The sequence below is a fragment of the Erigeron canadensis genome, chromosome 4 (genome assembly GCF_010389155.1).
Source record: "Erigeron canadensis isolate Cc75 chromosome 4, C_canadensis_v1, whole genome shotgun sequence".
NCBI lineage: Eukaryota > Viridiplantae > Streptophyta > Magnoliopsida > Asterales > Asteraceae > Erigeron > Erigeron canadensis.
Window position 1 is genome coordinate 1582683 of NC_057764.1, and position 26811 is coordinate 1609493.

At 36.6% G+C, this 26811-nt stretch overlaps 1 protein-coding gene across 1 annotated transcript; it reads right to left on the reverse strand.

Annotated features, from left to right (window-relative positions):
• Nucleotides 1-235: 235 nt before the first annotated feature.
• On the reverse strand, nt 236-16014 carry LOC122595345. Its single transcript, XM_043767691.1, has 4 exons — nt 15413-16014; nt 3034-3416; nt 423-555; nt 236-320 (listed from the first exon to the last, which is right to left on the reverse strand). The coding sequence occupies exons 1-4, from the start codon at nt 16012-16014 to the stop codon at nt 236-238; spliced, it is 1203 nt and encodes a 400-aa protein (XP_043623626.1).
• Nucleotides 16015-26811: the final 10797 nt, after the last annotated feature.

Consider the following 26811-nt stretch of genomic DNA (forward strand, 5'->3'; position numbering starts at 1 on the left):
CACCAAAGGAATGAGCTGAGAGAAGGAAGACTCCTATGCTAAGGGATCTATTAGTCTAGCCTGAAAAGCATGTAAGTTCAAAAGAGTCAACTACGAAAGTAGTTGGTGAGATTCACATAAAGTACTTAATAATTATACATAGTACTAGTATGTATGGTAAGAACAGATCTAAGTTTAGTACGCTTATCAAAAGTACTTTGTAATAGAAGAACAGTGTAAGAACAAGTAAATGTACTTAGTATGTAAGCATATCATTACCGCTAACCCGATTGGCCAAAGATGAACTATAATGAACCAGTGAGCTCACATAATCAAGTAAGCTATATGTATGATCTAGATCAGCACAAGTACAGATAATATGCATCCTCTTGAACTGTAGAGAATGAGGGTGGGCCTACCCTAACAGCGCTGTCCATAATTACCTATGGTTCATTCCTTGAACTGTGGGAATTGAATTGATAGCAGTAAACATAGAACTCATACATAGAACCATAAGTACATAATAGAGAACAAATATAGTAATATGAGTATATTCAGGTCCTGCCCACTCAAGACCTAAATATACAACAGAGAGTATGTATAGCATTATAAATGTATTCAAAACCCTGCTCATTCAAGATCTAAATACACTTTAGAAGATAATTCATAATCATTTTATAAGTAATTTATATGATCGTAAAATAGTACGTAGAACGCTCCAAGAACATATATATATATTTATATATATATATGAGTACAAAAACAATTTTCATGCTTTTCAGTCCCCGATGAAGAACTTTGAACAATATGTGCGAAAAGGGGATAAGTGAACTCACAGTGATCCGGCACAGTACGGTTATTGAGCACAGAGAACAAGCACAGAGGTAGGTAGATTATATCTATCAAAATCCAAGCACACCTTGACAGAAACCTAAGTACACGCTGTTGATCACATAATACGTACATATATTAGGCTTTGGTGATTAATTAATCACGGAAATGTTCTTGATGATCCGATGACTTGGTCCTAAATGAACTGAAAACGTTTTGACTCGAACTGAACTGTAAGTATTCGAATTGAACTTGTTTTGTACACCTTGGAACACACACAATCATGATTATAACTAATTAATTGTTCACAACTTTGTTAGAGAACCCAATTAGGGTTGTACAATGGACGTTGTCTTAGATCGTTTCGATAACCGGTTCTAATACTCATGAACAGCCTGGATTGATGAATATTTTAAGTTAGGGACCCCTTTCATAAGTTGTGCACAATATTATGTAGATTAGGGATCGAATACAAGAGTAGGTCGTTTATAAGTTGAAACATGATGAGTCATGGATCAGTGTCGTCTTCAAGTTAGGCTCAGATTAACATAGCTGCTTGAATCAAAGTCGTTTCTAGGTTCCCAGGTTGTTCTATGTTTAATATATATATCCAAGGTTGTTTCGTAATTCAGGTTGTTTCGAGATACAGCCAAAAGGTTATTTTACATTTCCTGGGATCAGATCGTTCTGCCTCATGCTATTTAAATCGTTTTGAGTACCATGCCAATTAGATCATTTCCTGTGAACTCCATTCAAATCGTTTCAAGTGAGCTTCATTTAGATCGTGTCATGTGAGCTTCATTTAGGTCGTTTCATGTGAGCTTCATTTAGATCGTTTCATGTGAGCCTTATTTAGATCATTTCACTTCTAGCTTCAAAGGGATCGTCTCATGTGAGCCTTATTTAGATCATTTCACCATTCTGGCTTCATAGGGATCGTTTCATGTGAGCCTTATTTAGATCGTTTCACCATTCTTCAAAGGTATCGTTTCATGTGAGCCTTATTTAGATCGTTTCACCATTCTGTTCGTTCTAGCATTCCATAATCATGACTAAAGTCGATTCAACATTAGGTTGAGTGAAACCGATCATATGATCAGTTGCCCAGCATGTGAATCAACGTCAAGCCAACACAACCACGATTCAATCTTCCAATCCCACGTTCTAGTGAAGAATACAGCAACTCAAGAACTTTACACGAATACAACAGCCATGGTTTCAATCCATGATGGCCTAGGTTGATTTCGGGACGAGTTAGAACGTAGTACTAGTACTTTATTAACACAATAACACTTTTTCATAACGCCTTAACAGTTTTTAGGATCAAAATATCACATGAACACTTTGAACTTCAAGAACTAGTTATGTTCATATTTGAAAATGAGTTTTGTAAATTAGATCATGTTATGACCCAGATTTGTTCACCAAAATGATGTTAAACACATTTAGACACAAACCCATTGCTTATAAACATGATTCCTTAACAAAAATTGGACCAAATCATCAAGAACAAGAACATGAAAAGTACACTTTTGTTTTGATCAAATTCTCAAAAGATGTTGTTATTACCTGCGATTTGATGCTAGAAACGTGTTTTGATCGTCACAAGGAGCCCAAAAGTACAAATGATTTCACGTAAACAACCCAAAATTAAAATGGTGATTTTTAGTGTGTGAAAATGGTGGTGGAGGTATTCCTGACTATGTGTGTTTTGAGAGAGAGTGGTGTTTGGAGGTGATGAATGAATAGTAAATTTTCTCACACTACAATATTCTATTTATACCTTTTCCAAATGAATGCACTAGGTATTTCCAAGGGACTATTTGTGAACATTTTGCACTAGAATAATCATGAACATAAACATTTATGAACCTAACCTTCATATATTTTATCGAATTAATTCATAATTCGTCACATAAATCAAGTTTTAAGATCAAATTGACCTTCAAATAAGCAGATATTTTAAGTCTAAAGTACGTCAAGAACTTAATAGATTGGACTGACTAGCCGTTCAGATGGCGAAGATACGATCTAAGAACTTAATTAGAATATTCGTAAGGCGGTTGTTACATTCTCCCCCACTTAGAGGATTTCGTCCTCGAAATTAAGAGTCTTGCCGATTGAAAAGATGAGGGTACTTCTTCTTAATGAAGTCCTCGCGTTCCCAAGTGTCCTTATACCCATGTCTAGCACTCCATCGCACACGTACTAGTGGTACTCTACTCTGTCTAGTTTGTTTAGCATCTTTATCAATGATCTCGATGGGTTCTTTAATGAACTCAAGCCCTTCGTCGATGTGAACATCCTTAACAGGAATGACGGTTGGGTCGTCAGCCAAGCATTTCTTTAGATTGGACACGTGAAAGGTGTCATGAACATTGCCATGTTCTATGGGTAGTTCTAGTTTGTATGCGACTGGTCCAACTCGTTTGATAATCTTATAAGGTCCAATGTATCGAGGCGCCAATTTGCCTTTCTTGCCGAAACGAGTAGTACCTTTCCACGAGGAAACTTTTAACAGAACTTTATCGCCCACTTGGAATTCTAGAGGTTTACGGCGTTTGTCAGCGTACGACTTCTGTCTGTCTTGAGCAGCTTTAAGCTTTCTTTGATAATAGCGATCTTGTCAGTAGTGTACTGCACAACTGGGAGTTCTAACCAACTTCTTTCACCAGCGTCAAGCCAGCAAAGTGGTGATTTGCACTTACGTCCATATAAAGCCTCAAACGGTGCACACTGTATGCTAGTGTGATAGCTGTTGTTGTACGAGAATGTTAGAAATCCAAAAATAGTGATACATTGTAATTTAAGTTATGGACTTACTTGTTGTTAAAACATGAGTTGATAATTTCTAAGGTTGAGGGGCTAATAGTGTTAATTAGCATAGTTAGATAGTTTGGACTATAAATAACCCTCAATTCCTTAGAAATTATAACTTTGGAATATTAACAACACATTATTCATACAATTACATCTGAAAATCACACTCTTGATCCTAATTCTCTCTCAAAACACACACACTAACCAAACGCCATTGTTGATGTGAATTCGGTTGAGAAAATCGTGTTGATTACATTTGGCATCAGAGCAAACATCGTTCTGATCTCGATCCATAACTGAATTCAATCACTTCTCATCACAAATCACCTTTAATTCTGTTTTATTTCTGCTTCTGTTCGTCATTTTTGTTCGTTCTGAAATTAAAAAAATTAACCTCTCAAATCACATAAAATCACAAATGTTTGTTCACCGTTCGATTCCTCATAGTTAATAACATAATCCTCTCAAGTTTCATGTTCTAATTCAATCTGGATCAAAAGTTCAGATTTTGAGTTTTTGGCGCTAAAATTTGGGATTTGATTCTGTTGTGTTATAAGCTAAGTTTTGTTAATCGGATCATTGCTGAGGTGAAAACAAACTGTTTGCAAGTGGTGTCATGTTCCAATTCTCAGAAAATCAAAAGATTTTGAAGTTTTAAATTTCGTCAATGGAGTTGTTCATGTTCAGATGTTGAAGACGACTGGTAAAACGATCTTAATTTAGATCGTCTCAGTTTTTCTTTCCTTCATATATTCATATCAGTGTTGTGGTTTGTCAAACGATTCAAATTTTGATCGTTTTGACAAGTGTTGTGTTGTGAATAACTGATTGTGGCTAACTGATCATTTGGATTGGTTTTGGTCAATTCAGTTATTGAAAATTATACAAGTTATTGAGAAATTCTGAAGAGGAACCAAAACGATCTATTTTAGATCGTTTCAGTTCTCTTAGAAATGAGAACGATCTCTTTTAGATCGTTTCAAGTTTCACTTGAATTTTTTCTGGCTTGAGTAATTTCTGCAGAGTTGTGATTGGAAATCATACTACATTTGGGTAACTGATCTTTGTGATTGGTTTTGCTCAATTCATTTCATTACAATTCATACCAAAACTCTGCTCAAATCATTTCAGAACACTTAGAATTTTCATTCTTCAGAAATTATTCAATTTAGATTGTTTCAATTTTAATTCAAAAACCATTCGTTTCATTTTTAATCCCAGAATTAGATCGTTTCATTCTTACTCCAAATTAAATCGTTTCATTTTTCATACAATTTAAATCGTTTCACTTTAAATCCCAGTTTAGGTCGTTTCATTTTCACTCCAATTCAGATCGTCTCATTCATACTCCAAAACAAATCGTTTCATTCTTCATTTTAGATCGTTTCATTTTCACATCAAATTCAGATCGTTTCAGTTTCATTACAAATTAGATCGTTTCATATTTTCCTCATTTCTTAAAAATCAATTCAATTCTCAATTCAAATCAATTTCAAATGACTACTCGTGAAGCATTGTCTCTGGGTACTGATACAAGACCACCAGTTCTTTATCGTGGTAATTATGGACTTTGGAAGAAAAGGTTCATGGATTACATTGAACGTCAGACAAATGGTCACATGCTTAAGGACTCAATCATCAATGGACTTGCTATGCATCGTCATCCTACTACCCATACCATTTTGACTCCTGATCTTTTAAACGCTGAACAAAGAGATCGTACTACTGCTGACAACAAAGCTAGGTCATGTTTGTACCAAGCACTTCCTGATGAGATCTATGGCTCAGTTGATTCTTACGACACAGCAAAGGAGATTTGGGATGAAGTTGCTAGACAAATGGAAGGTTCTGATGTAACTTCAACAATTCGACTGACTAATGTCTTAACCGAATTTGACAATTTTCAGAAATCTCCAAATGAATCTCTTGAGTCCGTCTACTACCGATTCTGCAATGTGATCAATGAACTGAGAAAGAACAAGGTCAAGAAAGATGAGATTGAGTTGAACATCAAGTTTATCAAAGCACTTGGTTTCGAATGGGAAGAATATGGAACCCAAATCAAACAACATCAAGATCTGACCAAATTCACCATTCATACTCTTTATGAATCTTTCAAGTTGAATGAGAGCAAAGTTCTAAGCAAAAATTCATTCAACAAAGTGCCAGAAGTTGTATCTACTGATCCTTTGGCATTGGTTGTTGAACGAAAGGTTTCTGAGGCTCTTAAAAGACAAATGATTATTGTTTCTTCGTCTGATGAGGAAGGAGAAGATTACTTGGCTCCAAGAGATGGTGTTCCTGATGAATTCTACCAAGCTCTTGCCGTTGTTACCAAGCATTTCAAGAAGAAATATTTCAAAGCGAGGCCAACTAACAACAATCTTCGAACTTCATCAACAAGTGCATTTCCAAAGAAGGAACAATATCATCACAAGAGTTTTGAACAAGGTGAAACAACTGTCTCCAAGCAAAGAGACAAGAAAGCAGAAAATGAGAAACAAATCATGGAGAAAGAAAAGACATCTGACAAAAAGTGTTACAACTGTGGATTTCCTGGTCATTTTGCTGTGGATTGCAAACAGCCTCGCAAAAAGGATTATGCATACTACAAGCAGAAGATGCTTCTGGCAAAGCAAGTTGAAGCCGGTCAAGCCTTGATTGCTGAAGATGACAAGTGGCTCTTGCTTACTGATGATGAAGATGAAGATCTGTCTGCCAATGTATGTTTCATGGCAAGGTTGAGCAAAGATAAGATGCTGGAGGCTGATAACACTGACGAGGAATATCCCGATGATGAGGTAAATCTCGACTCTACTTTTTCTTCAATTAAGGATAAAGAGTCTTGTAGAATTGCCTTATCAAATCTGACAAATCATTACACTTCTTTAGCCAACAAAAACAAGAAATTGAAAAATAGCATTATATTTTCAAAAAGGGAATACACAAAACTTCTTGAAGAAAATTCTAAACTTCTTTTTGAATATGATGCCATGAAACAAGAATTTCAAAACTATAAAGAAAAAATGTTGGTCAAAGAATGTGAAATGAATGCGTCTCCTGACTCTAAGTTATTGGAAAAGTGTCATAATTTAGAAAAGACCATTCTTGATCTTGAAAAGGCCAATCAAGATCTTGAAATTCAAAAGACCAATGAATGGCTTCGTGCCAATGCGAGACAAATGGATGTTGATATTCTAAATAAAAAGCTTCAAGAGACTACACCAAAAACAATTGAACTTGAAAGAAAAGTTTCTGATTTAAATCATAACTGTTTTTTAAAAGGCATTGAGATTGAAAATCTTGGAAGCCAAATTGAGGAACATAAAAAGAATAAACTTTTCTATCAAGAAAAGTTGTACAAAGTTGAACAAAACCCTTTTTTGGATTTCACTGCCTATTTCAATAAGTCAAAGATTGATAGATCAGAACTTCTTCTTGGGTTGGGATTTGAGAATATCACTCCATTGCAAAAAGCCAAAGAAAAAATAGAACCCTTGTATGCTGAAAAGTTTTTAAGACTTGGTATGGTTCAACAATTCATACGTCCATTGGATGACGAATTTGAGACTGATGAAGTTGAGAAAATTCAAAACAATAAATTTTTGGTTAATTATGATGCCGTCAACACTTCTTATGAAATGAAAAAGTCTTCAAATTTTGAATTAGAAGAGATTGCGTCTAATTTTCAAAACCAAGAATCTGTCGTTTTCCCACCTAAACCAACTAAAGTGTATGTTCCATCCATAATTTTGGAAAAACAAATAGAAGGTTTACAACAAAAGGTGGAATCTCAACAAAACTTTATCAATGATCTGAAATCTCAAAGTCCGAATTCAAAGAATGAATCAATTGTTGTTGATATCAAGAAAGTCAGTGTGAATGTTTCTACACAAACAGATTTCAGTCTCTCAGTAGATCATTCAACTTAGACTACTTATGTTTCATCTAATCCTACCTCCACCCAAACCTTGACTGATTCTTTTGAGTATTCATATCGAAATACTGCTACTGGCATAGCTGATGATTATGTGCAATCTGATTTATCGAATGACGAACTTGCGCATAGTTTAGTTTTAATATGGTACTACGTTAGGTTTTTCACTTGTGAGTTTCCTGAAGAGTTAGTTGTTCACCCTAAGCCTTGTGTTAGTATAGGTGTTGATACTTCTACTCAATTTTCTTGTGAAACCAAAGAAGCGTCAGTTCAATTTAATATTATTCCTGAGACAACCAATAGTGTGAAGTTGGAAAACAAAACTCCTGATTTTTCAAAATTCTCTCCGGTTTCACCATTCCACAAATCTGATTTTGATAAATTCATGGAGGGAGAATATGTTTTTGATTCTGAAACTGAGAAAAAGATTGAATCTACCAAAATCAAAGTTGAATCAAAAGAGGAATCTCCAAAATCATTTTTCAAAGCTCTAACTTCATATTATTCAAAGAAACAGGTTACTTCCAAACCCATCAAGACTGAACCAAAGACTGTCACCAAACCAAGAATCAATAAGTTAAAAACAAAGTGTCCTACCCCAGAAAAGCATGTCAAAACCAAGCAAGATGAGACCAATTCCAAAATAAAATACAACAAAGTGAAACTTCTGGAAATCAATTCAAATGTTTCTTTGTCTAGCTCTCATTCTAGTTCAAATTCTAAAGTGTCTAAGTCTAGCTCAGTTTTGCTAACTAGGGATGCTTCAAATGGTGCAACTAGGTATAGGGATAGATATGGCTGGTTTTCTCATGATAAACCTAAGAAACAAGAAGTTTCCGCACCTTCAAAAGAGTCTAAAAAGATAAAAGTGCTTCAAAACATTCATTCTAATCTTCTTAATGCCAATCCAACAGGTGGAAAGAGCTTGATTAGTGAGTCTAAATGGGAAGCTAAGTCATTAGTACCTAAGATCACTAATGTTGATAAAAAGAAGAAAAGGCGAAGAAGAAAAGATGGTAGAAAGAAGAAGCATGTTTTTGCGTCAAACAATTTATCTTTTAAGTCCTCTGTGTTAAACAATGTTAATGGTGCCAAGGCCAAGCCTTGTGATGTTGTAAACAATGTTAATTCTTGTTCTTATATGCATGGTTTGAATGTTGGTAAACATGTTACTTTTGATTCATGCGTTAATATTCGATTGTTCAATCCAAATGTGCTTATTGATAATGTGCTTGTTAACAAGTATATTGACATAAAAGCATGTTTGTATGCATATCCTAAGTTATATCCCCTGCCTGTATTAACTAACCACAAAGGACCCGTCTTTAAGTGGGTACCTAAAATCGGTTAAATTTTTGTTTGCAGGAAATAACCATCTGTGTATGGATACTCGATTCCGGGTGTTCAAAACACATGACTGGCAATAAATCATTGCTCAAGAATTTTGTTGAAAGATTCATGGGAACTGTGCGTTTCGGAAACAACAATTTCGCTCCAATTCTAGGTTATGGAGAGATTGAAAGAAACGGAATTGTCATTAAGAAAGTTCATTATGTTGAAGGCCTGAGTCATAACTTGTTTAGTGTTGGACAGTTCTGTGACAACAATCTTCAAGTACTTTTTCGACAATCTCTGTGCAAAGTCCAAACTCTAGATGGAGTTGATATCCTATGCAGAGATCGTGAGACAATCTTTTCACAGTTAATCTTGATGATAACCAACCAACTGATAATATCTGTCTTGTTTCAAAAGCTACATCGAAAAATTCTTGGTTGTGGCACAGAAGGCTTTCTCACTTGAATTATCAAACCATCAATGCATTAGTCAACAAGCAACTTGTTGAAGGCTTGCCTGACTACAAATATGAAAGTGAGCATATCTGTCCTTCTTGTGCAGTTGGGAAGATCAAGAGAACTTCTCATAAACCAAAGAAAATTCCACACACTTTGGCACCTCTTCATTTGATTCACATGGATCTTTGTGGGCCTATGAAAGTACAAAGCAGAAACGGGAAGAGATATATTCTGGTTATCATTGATGATTATTCTAGATACACTTGGGTCAAGTTTCTTGCTTCAAAAGATGAAACAACTCAAATACTGATCGATTTCATCACTTCCACTCAAGTGAATCTTCAACTCCCAGTCCGTTATATCCGTTCAGATAACAGTACTGATTTCAAAAATGCCATCTTCAATGACTTTTGCAAATCAAAAGGAATTACTCACCAATTCTCTGCTGTTCGTACCCCGCAACAAAATGGTGTTTTGAAAGGAGAAACCGTATGCTGGTGGAAGCAGCAAGAACAATGCTTGCTTATTCCAAGTTACCATCAAACATGTGGGCTGAAGCTGTTGACACAGCTTGTCATACTCAAAATCGGTCCATCATCAATCAGCGTCATGAGAAGACTCCTTATGAGGTTATTAACAAACGCAAACCCAACATCAATTACTTCCATATTTTTGGGTGTGTTTGTTATACCTTGAATGATCGGGAAAATGTTGGAAAGTTTGAAAGGAAAGGTGACGAAGGTTACTTTGTTGGTTACTCAAAGACATCAATTGCATATCGCATCTTTAATCGTCGAACAAACACGATTCAAGAAACCATGAATGTTTGGTTTGACGAGATGTCTGGTATGATATTTGAACAAGAAAGTTTGCTACCAACAACTAGTGATCCAAGTACTTTAAGTGCTTCCTCAAGGACGTCTACCTTAGCTTCAAAATTCAAGAAATATCCAACTCCAACAAGTGAAGAGCTAGATATTCTTTTTGAAGAATTCTACAATTCAAAACCGATTCAAGAAAAGGAACCTCAAGTCATCATTGAACCAATTCCGAACAATGACCCCATTCAAACAAATGAATCAGTTCCAGACAACAATCATGAATCATCTTCAAATTCTACAGAGCAAGAAGAATCATCTTCAAGTGATATTTATTCTCAAAAGAATGATCAAGAACAACCTTCTCAAATCACCCAAACAACAAATCCATCAAATACTCCAAATGTGTATGTACCACTGGATTTTGATCATCCAAATTTTGAGGAAAGAGTTCTTCCAAGCTATGATTCCATTGCTCAACAAAACTCTGGATTTAATGATGATAATGTTGACCTTCATCAACAAGATCCTCTTCCTCATGACAACAAGTGGTCACGTATACGCAAGGATCATCCTGCAGAACAAATCATCGGAGATCCACAAGGTGGTGTTTCTACCCGTACTACAGTCAATGAGTGTCTTGTTGCACTTTCACTGAGTAACATTGAACCCAAAACAGTCTCTGAAGCTCTTAGTGATCCAGAGTGGGTTAAAGCAATGCAAGATGAATTAGCTCAGTTTGAGAGGCTAAAGGTATGGAGATTGGTTCCAAATCCAAGAAAAGAAGAACCAATTCGCACCAAGTGGATTTTCAAGAACAAGAAGGATGAAAATGGAGTTGTAGTAAGGAACAAAGCTAGATTGGTTGCAAAGGGTTACTGCCAACAACCTGGTGTGGATTTCGACGAAACTTTCGCTCCTGTTGCAAGAATGGAGGCCATTCGTATCTTCTTAGCTTATGCTGCATTCAGAAACTTCACAGTGTTTCAAATGGATGTCAAAACAGCATTCTTGAATGGAGAACTCAAAGAAGAAGTTTACGTGGAGCAACCTGAAGGTTTTGTTGATCCTAAAAAGCCAAACCATGTCTACAGGTTAGACAAAGCTCTCTATGGTTTGAAGCAGGCACCTCGAGCATGGTATGATTCCTTATCTACTTTCTACTCAAAGGAGGCTTTACCAAAGGTACAATTGACCCTACCCTGTTTATTCGTAAGCAAGGTAAACATGTTTTACTTGTCCAAATATATGTTGATGACATTATTTTTGGGTCAACCAGTCAAACTTTTTGCCGAAATTTTTCATCTCTATTGGTCAATCATTTTGAAATGAGCATGATTGGGAAAATGAATTACTTTTTGGGTCTACAAATCAAACAACTACCAACTGGTATTTTTATATCACAAGGTAAGTACATAAAAGATATGTTGAAAAAGTTTGAAATGACTAACTGTTCTTCAATTTCAACCCCAATGGCTGCTCGTACAAACATAAATGCTGATAAAAATGGGAAACCATTTGACCAAAAGAGGTATAGAAGCATGATTGGTTCATTGTTGTATCTTACAACATCTCGCCCAGATATAATGTTTGCAACATGTATGTGTGCTAGGTATCAAGCCGCTCCTACTGATTTACATTACCAAGCTGTGAAACGAATTTTTCGTTATCTGAAGGGTACACCCAATCTTGGTCTCTGGTATCCAAGGGATACTGGATTCAATTTAACTGCCTATTCAGATGCAGATCATGCAGGTTGTAAGCTTGATCGCAAAAGCACATCTGGTACTTTACAATTCTTAGGGGATAAGATTGTAAGTTGGTCATCCAAGAAGCAAAATTGCGTATCACTGTCAACAGCAGAAGCTGAATATGTAGCTGCTGCTAGTTGTTGTGCTCAAGTGTTATGGATGAAAACACAACTTACTGACTATGGTCTGAAATATGCTCGTGTCCCTATCTATTGTGATTCTCAAAGTGCCATTGCAATTGCCGTCAACTCAGTCAACCACTCACGTTCAAAACACATTGATGTGAGATATCATTTTCTCAAAGATCATGTTGAGAAAGGTGACATCGAACTCTATTTCGTGGGAACTGACCACCAACTCGCTGATTTGTTCACAAAACCACTGGACGAAAAGAGGTTTAATTTCTTAATCTCTAAACTTGGTATGCTAAATCTTGATCCTTAATTCACTTTACCATGGAAGGAATTCTTGATTCATTTTTCAAAAATTAAAAAAAAATTGAAAAACAAAAAATCAAATACAAAAATAAAATTTTTGAAAAATAACAAAAAGATTTTCTTAATTTTCTTTTATTTCAAAGTGGCTTGCGTATATTTAGTATGCAACCCGTTCTTCATTGAACTATTTATTTCAAGATGGCTTATGCACACTCAGTGTATAACCCGTGCTTATTTGTGTTATCTATTTCAAAATGGCTTGCATATACTCTGTATAACACAGTCTTAAAAAGAAAAATTATTTATGTTTCAAAGTTGGAATCAATTCATGTTGTTATACATATAGATTGATATAAGATAACGTGGAATTGAACGCCTTTGTGTACTTCCAAGTAGTCTTATATGAATGTTTTATGTATAATACAAGATGTTAATTGCAATTTTGTTACACCTATTTCAAAAACTCTCAATTGTTGATATGAGAAACAAAGGATTGAACGTCTTTGTGTACTCCTGAGTTATCTCATCTTGAACAATTGATTGAGTTCATTTTTCATAAACCCTGATTTGATTTCACACAAATCATTTTTGCTCCACCTTTTCTATGAAAATCTTTTCGATCTATCTTTGCATAGATAAAGGGGGAGTTTGTGATTTCAAATCTCTTTCAAACTTCAAATGTGTTGTTTAAACATTTTTTTTCATTTAATGTTTTTTTTTCCGAAACATTTGCTTCAAAGGAAGTTCGGTGTTTAGTTTGCACATGAGCGACTAGGTTTTTCTCAAAATTCTACTCCATGAATTTCATCATCGCCGATGAAATCTAACCCCGGAGTATTCACTTCTTTCATTAGAACGTGAGGGTATTTTTGAGTGATGATGAATTTGTGCAACTAAGTTGGAGGGAGTAAAGTCGAAAAGTGAGAGGTTATGGTGATCATGTTGTGAGAAAAGGGTTAAAAGAATTGATACCCTTCTCTAAAATTCTAAAATCGCCGGGTAAAACACATTTCTATCGGATGTCATTTGTTGATATTTCGGTATTGAAAAAGCCTTCATGAACCCAGTGAAGCAATTCACATCTTTACCTAACCACTCAAGTGTTTCTTAACAAATGCTTGTTTTACTTCTCACGGAGATTTTCTCATCTCTATTAACTCTTCATTTGGAAGATGTTGATATTGAAAAAGGGTGACACTCTGCTCCAGTCCCCGACTTCATTTGATCACTTTGTGTCTAGAGCTCTTATAATTGATCATTAATTTGATCGTTATTCATTCTTTAGGACACATTTGCGTCATATCTTTGTGATATACATGCTTATCTTTGTGATATAGCCGGAACATTTGTAGTGATATCTTAGATGATATTTCACGATGATCAAATGGAAATCCTACCATTGCTAACATCATTTCCAGCTTTGAACGTAGGTCTCATAATTGCATTTTTGTAATTATTGAGTTAACAAGAAGTCTATTGTGACCTTGGATTTTTCATAAAAGTCTTTAAGGCTAGTAGAACATGGTTATCGAACGCCTAGGTGACACTGACCATGGTTTACATTCTTTAAAGCATTCTTGAGGTTGGAAAGCCAAAAGACCAAACTATGTTAGAGGTTTGCTTTGTGCATGTCTCAATGATACATAGGAAATCCGATAGATGATAATACATTTCCTTCGGTTATTTCATTAATCCTTTCGATTTTTGAATGCTAACGGATCATTCTTATCCGGTTTCTTTTCTCATCACCCGAACATAGAAAACACCAACACCATGATACAACGGTTATCCAAACAACTTCAATCTTACATTTTAGTCATCCATAGGAACAATTGGGTTGGATTATGTGATTAGATTGATGTTTTGTTTATTGATAAATCTTCATGTGTATAGTGTCTAAATTTTAGTCATGAATATTTCTTCTAAATATTTAAATCAATCAATGTTTGCATAATGACATTGGTTTCCAACCTTGTCATTATGAGGGGGAGAAAATAATATGATTGAATGATTGATAAGGACAAGGAGAAAAATGATTGATAAGGACAATGTTTGTGTTTGGTTGTTTTAATTGCTTTCAGAGATACTATCATTCAGCTTCAAAAATCAAAGAGACTGTGATTACTCATGGATTAATGAGGAGTATGATTACTTCATAAGAGACTTTCCAAAACCTTTTTGAAATGTTTACTCTCAAAAGTGTTCAAGACAATGTGACAAAGATCAAAACTTCAAAGAACAAAAGATTGAAGATTAAAGACAAAGAAGAAAAGCTTCAAAAAGAGTATTCGTCAAATAAAAGATCTTCACGTCATACAACAAACACTTTATCTAAAGCTATATTGCACACATCAAGGGGGAGAGTACATATTTCTGAAAATTCATTCCAAGACTTCGAAGATTGAAGAATTCAAGACAAGTTCATACCTTCCGCACCTTAAAAGACAACTCTGATTCATGATTCAACAATCTTCAAAGATTCAAGACATTCACACACTCATCATTCTCTGTTCTATAAGAACATTGAGAAACAACAGATGATCTAACTTCAAGAAGTCCAAGACCAAGATTGAATCAAGTTCTCCAAAGACAATGAGAAAGCTTTGAAGACTTGTTTTCATACACCAATTGTCTTCATCACCGGGCTCATCAAATTCATTCCTACAAGACAAATCAACACGTACTTCAGACATTACAATATATCACTAAGGGGGAGAATGTTAGAAATCCAAAAATAGTGATACATTGTAATTTAAGTTATGGACTTACTTGTTGTTAAAACATGAGTTGATAATTTCTAAGGTTGAGGGGCTAATAGTGTTAATTAGCATAGTTAGATAGTTTGGACTATAAATAACCCTCAATTCCTTAGAAATTATAACTTTGGAATATTAACAACACATTATTCATACAATTACATCTGAAAATCACACTCTTGATCCTAATTCTCTCTCAAAACACACACAAACACCAAGAACACACACACTAACCAAACGCCATTGTTGATGTGAATTCGGTTGAGAAAATCGTGTTGATTACAGAGAACTCGATCAACGGGAGATGCTTGTCCCAACTCCCTCTGAACTCTAATGCACAGGCACGAAGCATGTCCTCCAATGTCTGAATAGTACGTTTGCTCTGTCCATCAGATTGTGGATGGTAGGCGGTGCTCAAGTTCAGTCTAGTACCTAAGGCTTCTTGTAGTGACTGCCAAAAATCAGAAGTAAAACGAGGATCTCGGTCTGACACAATTGACAAAGGGACACCGTACTTGGTCACAATGTATTCTATATAGATTTCTGCAAGTCTTTCCAACGGATAGTCATCACGAATTGGAAGGAAACGAGCGGATTTCGTCAGTCTGTCTACTATCACCCAAATAGAGTTATGGTTGTTCTTTGTGCGAGGTAACTTCATAATAAAATCCATAGTGATATCTTCCCACTTCCACACCGGGACTTCTAGTTGTTTCAACAACCCCGAAGGTTTCTGATGTTCAATCTTAACTCTAGAACATGTCAGGCACCGGCTGACGTACTCGTAGATCTCTCTTTCCATCCCAGGCCACCAATAGTCTAGTTTCAGGTCCTTGTACATCTTGTCAGCACCAGGATGGATCGAGTACCTTGAACTCTGAGCTTCCCGCATGATGATCTCTCTGACACCATTAGCTGCAGGGATCCAAAATCGGTTCTTGAACTTCCTGACTCCTTTATCATCGACTTCGAGTTCTTGAGCGATTGGGCCCCCAGATTTGTTCACCAAAATGATGTTAAACACATTTAGACACAAACCATGAAAAGTACACTTTTGTTTTGATCAAATTCTCAAAAGATGTTGTTATTACCTGCGATTTGATGCTAGAAACGTGTTTTGATCGTCACAAGGAACCCAAAAGTACAAGTGATTTCACTTAAACAACCCATAATCAAAATGGTGATTTTTAGTGTGTGAAAATGGTGGTGGAGGTGTTCCTGACTATGTGTTTTTAGAGAGAGAGAGGTGTTTGGAGGTGATGAATGAATAGTGAATTTTCTCACACTACAATATTCTATTTATACCTTTTCCAAATGAATGCACTAGGTATTTCCAAGGGACTATTTGTGAACATTTTGCACTAGAATAATCATGAACATAAACATTTATGAACCGAACCTTCATATATTTTATCGAATTAATTCATAATTCGTCACATAAATCAAGTTTTAAGATCAAATTGACCTTCAAATAAGCAGATATTTTAAGTCTAAAGTACGTCAAGAACTTAAATAGATTGGACTGACTAGCTGTTCAGATGGCGAAGATACGATCTAAGAACTTAATTAGAATATTCGTAAGGCGGTTGTTACAATCAGAGACTGATTAGGTGATGATTTGAAACTAATTTCTAGTCTCTAAAAGCAACAAACTAAGCAGCAAATTAAGGACTGAAAATCTTCTAGATTTTCGGACTATTAAACAGTCTTTAAAGCCTTATATTAGATACTGACTAGAAACTAAATTTTAGTCTCTAAAAGAAGCAATTTAAGGACTGAATATGATTAGTTTTTAGGACTAATTATCATTCATTAACGACTTATTATCGGGGACTGATTTAGTGACATTTTGAAACTAATATTCGGTCTCCAAAAATAGCAAGTTAAGGACTGAAAGTGACTTTTTTTTAGGACTAATTATCAGTTTTTAAAACCTTTTATTAAAGACTGATTTGGTAATAATTTGAAACTAGTTTTCAGTATCCAAAAGTAGCAATTAAGGACTGAAAGTGCCCAGGGTTCTTGGACTAAATTTCAGTCCCTATATCTACATAGTAGTAACTGAACTATCATAGTATTTGCGACTGGCTTTCAGTCACCGATAAAAACATTAGGGACTGAATAACATGGCACCAACTTACATATATAAGGACTGAATTTTTTTAGTTAGGATACTGATCTTTACTCCTTGTTGGTTCCATATAACAAGGATTGATTTTCAGTTGTTAACCCCACTTTCTGGGACTAAGCGGTAGTAACTGGCTAGCAACTAGCAAAATCAGTCCTTGATATACTATTAGTAACTGATCATGGTGTATCAAAGACTGATTTTTCAGTCTCTAAAAGCCTGTTTTTTTGTAGTGAGAAGAAGAGATTTGCATATATATGGCATGGATATGGGTTCCATGACTGCAAAAAGTGAGTCGTCACATGTACTCTCTTTCATGCGTGAGATAAAAAAAATTATATTAAATTGTGAGACACTGTTTATATGTACGTATGAGGGAAGTATGATGTGACTATATGAACCACGATTTCAATTGTACTCGAGTTTATACGGCGCGCACATTGTACAAGTTGCCCATTTAAGAGAAAATCGAGGTAACCGTTTGAGATATATAATAAAATATATAGCAACATACGTAGTGGATTTTATAATAAAATTGTCAGCCATCAACGGATTTTATATGTCTTTACCAGCAGCCGTTTGCTGCTGGACTAGATAGGGACTTTCAGCACCCTATTATTTTTGTTATGCTTTTTCCCAAAGCATCAGGGATCAACGGATTTTAGATGTCTTTACCAGTAGTCGTTTGCTGCTGGACTAGATAGGGACTTTCAGCACCCTATTACTTTTATTATGCTTTTTCCCAAAGCATCAGGGATCAACGGATTTTAGATGTCTTTACCAGTAGCCGTTTGCTGCTGGACTAGATAGGGACTTTCAGCACCCTATTACTTTTGTTATGCTTTTTCCCAAAGCATCAGGGATCAACGGATTTTAGATGTCTTTACCAGGAGTCGTTTGCTGCTGGACTAGATGAAGACTTATGGATCTTCATTGCCTTGATATGTAGCAAGCAAGACACACTTGAACTTGCTGAAAGATCTTGATGTGAGTCAAGAGATTTTAACTTACAAAAGATATGTAAGTTAAGTGGCAGAATCACCATTTAGCATTCCCAACCTGCTGACGAGATCCTTGAATCTCTTTTCATCTAAAGGTTTAGTGAAGATGTCAGCAAGTTGATCATCAGTGAGGATAAAGTAGATTTCTACGTCCCCCTTCATGACATGATCACGAATGAAGTGATACCTAATGTCAATATGCTTAGTTTTGGAATGCTGAACAGGATTATGTGTGATGGAAATAGCGCTAGTGTTGTCACACATAATTGGGATTTTCGAAAAATCTAAGTCATAGTCAGCAAGTTGGTTTTTCATCCAGAGGACTTGTGTACAACAACTTGCTGTTGACACATACTCAGCTTCAGCAGTGGAGATGGAAACTGTATGCTGTTTCTTACTAGACCAACTAGTCAGCCTTCCCCCCAACAGTTGACATCCACCACTGGTACTTTTCCTATCTAACATGCATCCAACATAGTCAGAATCAGAGTATGCAACTAAGTCAAAGTTAGAATCTTTGGGATACCAAAGACCTAGAGAGGAAGTCCCTTTGAGATATTTAAAAATTCTCTTGACAGCAAGTAAGTGAGACTCCCTTGGGGATGCTTGATATCTTGCACAAAGGCAAGTAGCAAACATAATGTTTGGACGACTCGCTGTGAGATACATCAGCGAGCCTATCATCCCACGATAGAGGGTGGGGTTCACATGATTACCATCACGGTCAGCATGGAGATTGTTTGGAGGAGACATAGGAGTAGGCTTAGTAGTGATATTAGACATATCAAATTTAGCCAGCATGTCTCGAATGTATTTTTCTTGGTTTATAAAAATGCCATCATGAAGTTGGCGAATTTGTAGATCAAGGAAAAAGGTCAGATCACCTATCATACTCATTTCAAAGTGAGAAGACATTAGTGAGCTAAACTTATTACAAAGTTTCTTGCTGGAGGATCCAAATATGATGTCATTGACATATATTTGTACATATAGGACATGAGCACCCTTTCTATAGATAAAGAGGGTGTTGTCTATAGATCCTCGCTGAAACTTGGAAAGAAGAAATTCAGAAAGATTGTGGTACCAAGCTCTGGGAGCTTGTTTCAGACCATATAATGCTTTATAAAGACGATAAACGTGGTTTGGCTTGGTTAGATCTTCAAAACCAGGTGGCTGCTCCACATAAACTTTTTCTTCAAGTTTTCCATTTAGGAAAGCACTCTTGACATCGATTTGATATACAGTGAAGTTTCGATAAGCAGCATGTGCCAAGAATAAGCATATTGCTTCAAGTCTGGCCATTGGAGCAAAGGTTTCGTCATATGTAACAACCGTCTTAGAAATGTAGTAAATAAAACCCACAAATTTCATCAAAGTTCTAGACGTGCTTTAGACTTAAGATATATTCTCACATGTAGGTCAATTCGATCTTAAACCTTAGAGTTATAATACGAGTTTATAATTTAATACGATAAAATACTAGATTTCGAGTCATAAACGATCGTATTTAAGAAAGTTCTAGTCCAAAAATGTTCACAAATAGTCCCTATATTTATTAGGTTATTTAATATTGGAAAACTATAAATAGATTCTCTTAGAGAGAGAAACCCCATTTCTTCATCTTCTCCATCTCACCTCTCTCTCTCTAAAACACTCTTGCAACCACCATTTTCACACACAAAATCCATCTCTTGATTTTGGGTTGTTAAACCAAAATTTCTTGTACTTTTAGCTTCCTTGTGATAATCAAAACATATTTCTAGCATCAAATTTCAGGTTGACATCAAGACATACTTGGATTCGAATAGATATATCTTACTTATATCTGTGCTCATACTCTGTGCTTGTAGAACTACGCTTGTAGCAGATCACTGTGAGTCTTCGTAGCCCCTTTTTCCATACTTATATTTTGGGGTGAAAGGAATACTATCTATGCTTTTATATATGCCGTAATTGCTTTTACTACTCCATGGCTATATGACTACTTGGTACTATTAGCCGGTCTTGTTGGGGATTGTGTGTGCTCGATTGATACTGTTAGCCGGTCCTGTTGAGGATTGTGTGTGCTCGATTGATACTATTAGCCGGTCCTGTTGAGGATTGTGTGTGCTAGATTGATACTATTAGCCGGTCTTGTTGAGGATTGTGTGTGCTCGATTGATACTATTAGCCGGTCCTGTTGAGGATTGTGTGTGCTCGATTGATACTATTAGTCGGTCCAGTTGAGAATTGTGTGTGCTCGATTGATACTTTTAGCCGGTCCTGTTGAGGATTGTGTGTGCTCGCTTACTTATGTGCAAGTTGATCTTTAGCCATTACATACTACTTTACAATTGAATTCTATTGACGGCATAAAACGCTTTTATACTACTTGTTTATACTCAAACCTACGAACTCACCAACCTTTGTATAGACAAGTTTAAGTATTCCTTTCAGGTAATCAAGCTAATCGTGGCTAGGATTGGTAGCATGGGACTCTTAGGAGACTTCAGGATTTAGGATTGGAGTTTGCATGCTTTTACTTATGCTTGGTGGCAATATGCCTAATCGTTTCCCCTGCATGGTAACTTATCGTACTTGAATTGATTTCTTTTGTTGAACTTGTGTGTGATGACTACTACTATGCTTGCTTGGTTATGAATTTGACTATTTATGGTTATTCTATGCACTCATTTAGTATTCCTATGTAATATCCATGTGCGTGTGTGCTTTATCTTACATCTACTCAAAGACTAAATGTGAATTTTGGTTGGAAGAGGTAAAATTTTTGGGTCATGTAGTCGAAAAGGATGGAATAAAGGTTGACCCCAGTAAGACACCAACAGTTTCTTGGCTTGGCAGGTTACTACCGACGATTCATCGAGAACTTCTCAAAGATCGCACAACCTCTTACGTTGTTGACGCACAAAGATAGAAGTTTCGACTGGGGAGAGAAACAAGAAGAGGCTTTCAGAATCTTGAAGGAGAAGTTATGTAATGCACCGGTCTTAAGTCTCCCAGAAGGAAACGATGATTTTATCGTTTATTGTGACGCGTCGGGTCAAGGCTTAGAATGTGTGCTGATGCAGCGAGGCAAGGTCATTGCATATGCCTCACGTCAACTGAAGATTCACGAAAAGAATTACACAACACACGATTTGGAGTTGGGAGCTATCGTTTTTGCACTCAAGTGTTGGAGACATTATCTATACGGGACAAAGAGCGTGATATACACAGATCTTTAGAGCCTTCAGCATATCTTCACTCAGAAAGACCTTAACATGCGCCAGAGACGATGGCTAGAGTTGTTTAGCGACTACGATTGTGAAATTCGATATCATCCAGGGAAGGCAAATGTAGTAGCAGACGCCTTGAGTAGGAAGGAGAGAGTTAGACCAAGACGAATTAGAGCCATGAGCATTACCATGCACAATAGTCTGAAGGACAGGGTGATTGGGGCACAAGTAGAAGCAAACAAGAAAGAGAACATTGATAAAGAAGGTTTGGGAGGTATGATGGAACAGTTTACTCAAGGAGAGGATGGAGGACTATACTTTTGTGATCGGTTGTGGATCCCAATGTGTGGAGGACTAAGGAAGCTGATAATGGACGAAGCGCACAAAGCAAGATATTCTATCCATCCAGGGATAGATAAGATGTATCAAGACTTGCGAGATCTATTCTGGTGGCCAGGAATGAAGAGAGACGTGGCGGTCTATGTGAGCAAGTGCCTAACATGTTTAAAGGTCAAGGCAGAACATAAGAAGCCAGGAGGACTACTAACACAACCAGAACTTCCCAGTTGGAAGTGGGAAAAGATCACTATGGATTTTGTCACCAAATTACCAAGAACGGGTAGAGGTAAAGATGCTATATGGGTAGTGGTAGATCAACTGACCAAATCAGCGCATTTCATACCCATACGTGAAGATTTCTCAATGGAGCAGTATGCGCGTCTGTATCTTAAGGAGATTGTAGCTAAACACGGTGTTCCTATATCAATCATTATCGATAGGGATAGTCGATTTACCTCGGGATTTTGGAGGTCGTTACAACGAGCTTTAGGAACACGCATCGACATGAGTACCGCCTACCATCCGCAGTCAGACGGACAGAGTGAGAGAACGATTCAGACATTAGAAGACATGCTAAGAGCCTGTGTCATAGACTTTGGAGGAAGTTGGGATATTCACCTCCCATTAGTAGAATTTTCGTATAACAACAGCTATCACGCAAGTATTGGGTGTCCGCCTTATGAGGTCTTGTATGGAAGAAAATGTCGATCCCCGCTTGCATGGCACGAAGTGGGAGACATGCAACTAATAGGTCCAGAGATCATCCTCGAAACTACCGAAAGAGTTGCTCAAATCAAGGAGAACCTTCTGAAAGCAAGAGACAGACAAAAGAAATATGCAGACAACCAAAGGAAATCTTTGGAGTTTCAGGTTGGTGATCGAGTGATGCTCAAAGTTTCGCCTTGGAAGGGCGTAGTCAGATTCATTAAGAGGGGAAAACTAGCTCCAAGATACGTTGGACCGTTTGAGATCGTAGAGCGCATTGGTGCAGTAGCTTACCGTTTGAAACTTCCCCAGGAACTAAGTAACGTACACGATGTCTTCCACGTATCAAACCTCAAGAAGTGTCTAGCCAACGAAACAACATATGTTCCTTTGGACGAGATACGAGTAGATAGTAACCTAAGCTTCAAGGAAGAACCCGTTGAAATTTTGGAACGAGAAGTCAAAAAGCTCAAGAGACATAAGTATACCATTGTGAAAGTTCGTTGGAACTCCCGTAGAGGCCCAGAATTCACTTGGGAACGAGAAGATCAAATGAAGCTTAAGTACCCACACCTATTCACTTAACTTAATATCACAGTCCAGTAAGTAGGCTTAAGGACTTAGTTTCTAACCTGGTACTTGACGTTTGCTATATGGTATGATACTTGAAACTCAATGTGAAGCATGCTACTTGTTACTTCTAGTGTAGTTACATACTTAGAACTAAACGTGCAACTTCATGCTTGTAAACTTGGTGTGCAATCGAAACATGAAACATGACGTGTAGTAAATAAAACCCACAAATTTCATCAAAGTTCTAGACGTGCTTTAGACTTAAGATATATGCTCACATGTAGGTCAATTCGATCTTAAACCTTAGAGTTATATGACGATTTTATAATTTAATACGATAAAATACTAGATTTCGAGTCGTAAACGATCGTATTTAAGAAAGTTCTAGTCCAAAAATGTTCACAAATAGTCCCTACATTTATTAGGTTATTTAATATTGGAAAACTATAAATAGATTCTCTTAGAGAGAGAAACCCCATTTCTTCATCTTCTCCATCTCACCTCTCTCTCTCTAAAACACTCTTGCAACCACCATTTTCACACACAAAATCCATCTAGTGATTTTGGGTTGTTAAACCAAAATTTCTTGTACTTTTAGCTTCCTTGTGATAATCAAAACATATTTCTAGCATCAAATTTCAGGTTGACATCAAGACATACTTGGATTCGAATAGATATATCTTACTTATATCTGTGCTCATACCCTGTGCTTGTAGAACTACGCATGTAGCAGATCACTGTGAGTCTTCGTAGCCCCTTTTTGCATACTTATATTTTGGGGTGAAAGGAATACTATCTATGCTTTTATATATGCCGTAATTGCTTTTACTACTCCATGGCTATATGACTACTTGGTACTATTAGCCGGTCCTGTTGGGGATTGTGTGTGCTCGATTGATACTGTTAGCCGGTCCCGTTGAGGATTGTGTGTGCTCGATTGATACTATTAGCCGGTCCTGTTGAGGATTGTGTGTGCTCGATTGATACTATTAGCCGATCCTGTTGAGGATTGTGTGTGCTTGATTGATACTATTAGCCGGTCTTGTTGAGGATTGTGTGTGCTCGATTGATACTATTAGCCGGTCCAGTTGAGGATTGTGTGTGCTCGATTGATACTTTTAGCCGGTCCTGTTGAGGATTGTGTGTGCTCGCTTACTTATGTGCAAGTTGATCTTTAGCCATTACATACTACTTTACAATTGAATTTTATTGACGGCATAAAACGCTTTTATACTACTTGTTTATCCTCAAACCTACGAACTCACCAACCTTTGTGTTGACACGTTTAAGTATTCCTTTCAGGTAATCAAGCTAATCGTGGCTAGGATTGGTAGCATGGGACTCTTAGCAGACTTCAGGATTTAGGATTGGAGTTTGCATGCTTTTACTTATGCTTGGTGGCAATATGCCTAATCGTTTCCCCTGCATGGGAACTTATCGTACTTGAATTGATTTCTTTTGTTGAACTTGTGTGTGATGACTACTACTATGCTTGCTTAGTTATGAATTTGACTATTTATGGTTATTCTATGCACTCATTTTTTATTCCTATGTAACATCCATGTGCGCGTGTGCTTTATCTTACATCCCGAGTTTTCCGCCGCTGTCGGGGTGTTACATCATAGTCGACACCTTCTTCTTGAAGGTAACCTTGAGCAACTAACCTAGCCTTGTTACGTATAACAACACCATCTTCGTCCATTTTATTTCTATAAACCCATTTTGTTCCAATGGGTTCTTTGCCAGGAGGAAGAGGAACTAAGAACCAGACATGCTGTCTTTGGAATTGTGTTAGTTCTTCATGCATGGCAGCAACCCATGATGGGTCAACCATAGCCTCTCCAATATTCTTAGGAGTGATCATTGACAAGAAATTTACATAGAGATATGTATTTCTAGTCGCTGATGTAACACCCCGCTAAAGCGGAATATACGGGATGCACAGATAAGCACTAGCACGCACAGTACAAGTTCAAACACAGCCAATAACATTAAGGATAACCAGTATCATAAGTTATTACAGCACATGGGGTATACCCAGGATAAGATAATATTCAAAAGATAGGACAATTGTCTTAAATGATCTTGAACTCTGAATATGGACAAGCAACAGGAAGTCTTCACAGCTACGAATCTTGAACGTATGAACAATCACCAAAGGAATGAGCTGAGAGAAGGAAGGCTCCTATGCTAAGGGATCTAATAGTCTAGCCTGAAAAGCATGTAAGTTCAAAAGAGTCAACTACGAAAGTAGTTGGTGAGATTCACATAAAGTACTTAATAGTTATACATAGTATTAGTATGTATGGTAAGAACAGATCATAAGTTTGGTACGTTTATCAAAAGTACTTTGTAATAGAAGAACAGTGTAAGAACAAGTAAATGTACTTAGTATGTAAGCATATCATTACTGCTAACCCGATTGGCCAAAGATGAACTATAATGAACCAGTGAGCTCACATAATCAAGTAAGCTATATGTATGATCTAGATCAGCACAAGTACAGATAATATGCATCCTCCTGAACTGTAGAGAATGAGGGTGGGCCTACCCTAACAGCGTTGTCCATAATTACCTACGGTTCATTCCCTGAACTGTGGAAATTGAATTGATGGCAGTAAACATAGAACTCATACATAGAACAATAAGTACATAATAGAAAACGAATATAGTAATATGAGTATATTCAGGTTCTGCCCATTCAAGACCTAAATACACAACTGAGATTATGTATAGCATTATAAATGTATTCAAAACCCTACTCATTCAAGATCTAAATAAAATTTATAAGTAATTTATACGATCGTGCAACAGTACGTAGGACGGTTCAAGAACATATACATATATATATATTTATATATATATGAATACAAAAATAGTTTTCATGCTTTTCAGTCCCTGATGAAGAACTTTGAACAATATGTACGAAAAGGGGACAAGTGAACTCACAGTGATCCGGTACAGTACGGTTATTGAGCACAGAGAACAAGCACAGAGGTAGGTAGATTATATCTATCAAAATCCAAGCACACCTTGACAGAAACCTAAGTACACGCTGCGATTTGATCACATAATACGTACATATATTAGGCTTTGGTGATTAATTAATCACGGAAATGTTCTTGATGATGATGATTTGGGTCCTTTGAAGATCCTTGAACGTTTTGACTCAAAAGGGTTTAAATGAACTGTAAGCACATGTACTGGACTCGAACTGAACGTTTTAGAACTCACACATAAATACTTATTGTGTTAATGACTTGAACAAGTCTTAATTAATGAACTTTTAGTCTCAAGAACTCAGTTATTTGTTCATAGCACTCGTACTTTAATGATCAAGATCGAACATAGTGGACATAATACAATGAACGTTGATCTAGGTCGATTCAGGAACTAGCTTAGATGTTATCATATAGCCTTGGATGTACTTAATCCGAGATTAATTGAAGCAACGATTTGTTGGGTTGATTAATGATCAAGTACAAGATCGGGTCATTTTAGGTTTAAGCACAAGAAATTATAAAACAGTAAGGTCTAGGGTTTTGGTGTAAGATTTGTTCTAGCTTCAAGTTCAGAACCATGTTAATATTCTCCGAGCTCAAGGCCGTTTCACATTCGTCATTTAGATCGTCCCTCTGTTGCATAGCTTTAGATCGTCTCTCTGCTTAACCATTTAGGTCGTTTCACTTGCATAGCCTATTTAGATCATTTTGGCTCAGTTTCGTTTA

Coding starts and splice junctions, on each gene's coding strand:
- LOC122595345 (XM_043767691.1), bottom strand. CDS start 16,014: ATGCGGGAAGCTCAGAGTTCAAGGTACTCGATCCATCCTGGTGCTGAC. Junction 3,417..15,412: donor AAGCATCTCCCGTTGATCGA/GTTCTCTGTAAT, acceptor CTATTATCAAAG/AAAGCTTAAAGCTGCTCAAG. Junction 321..422: donor GTTCAAGGAATGAACCATAG/GTAATTATGGAC, acceptor TCATACATATAG/CTTACTTGATTATGTGAGCT.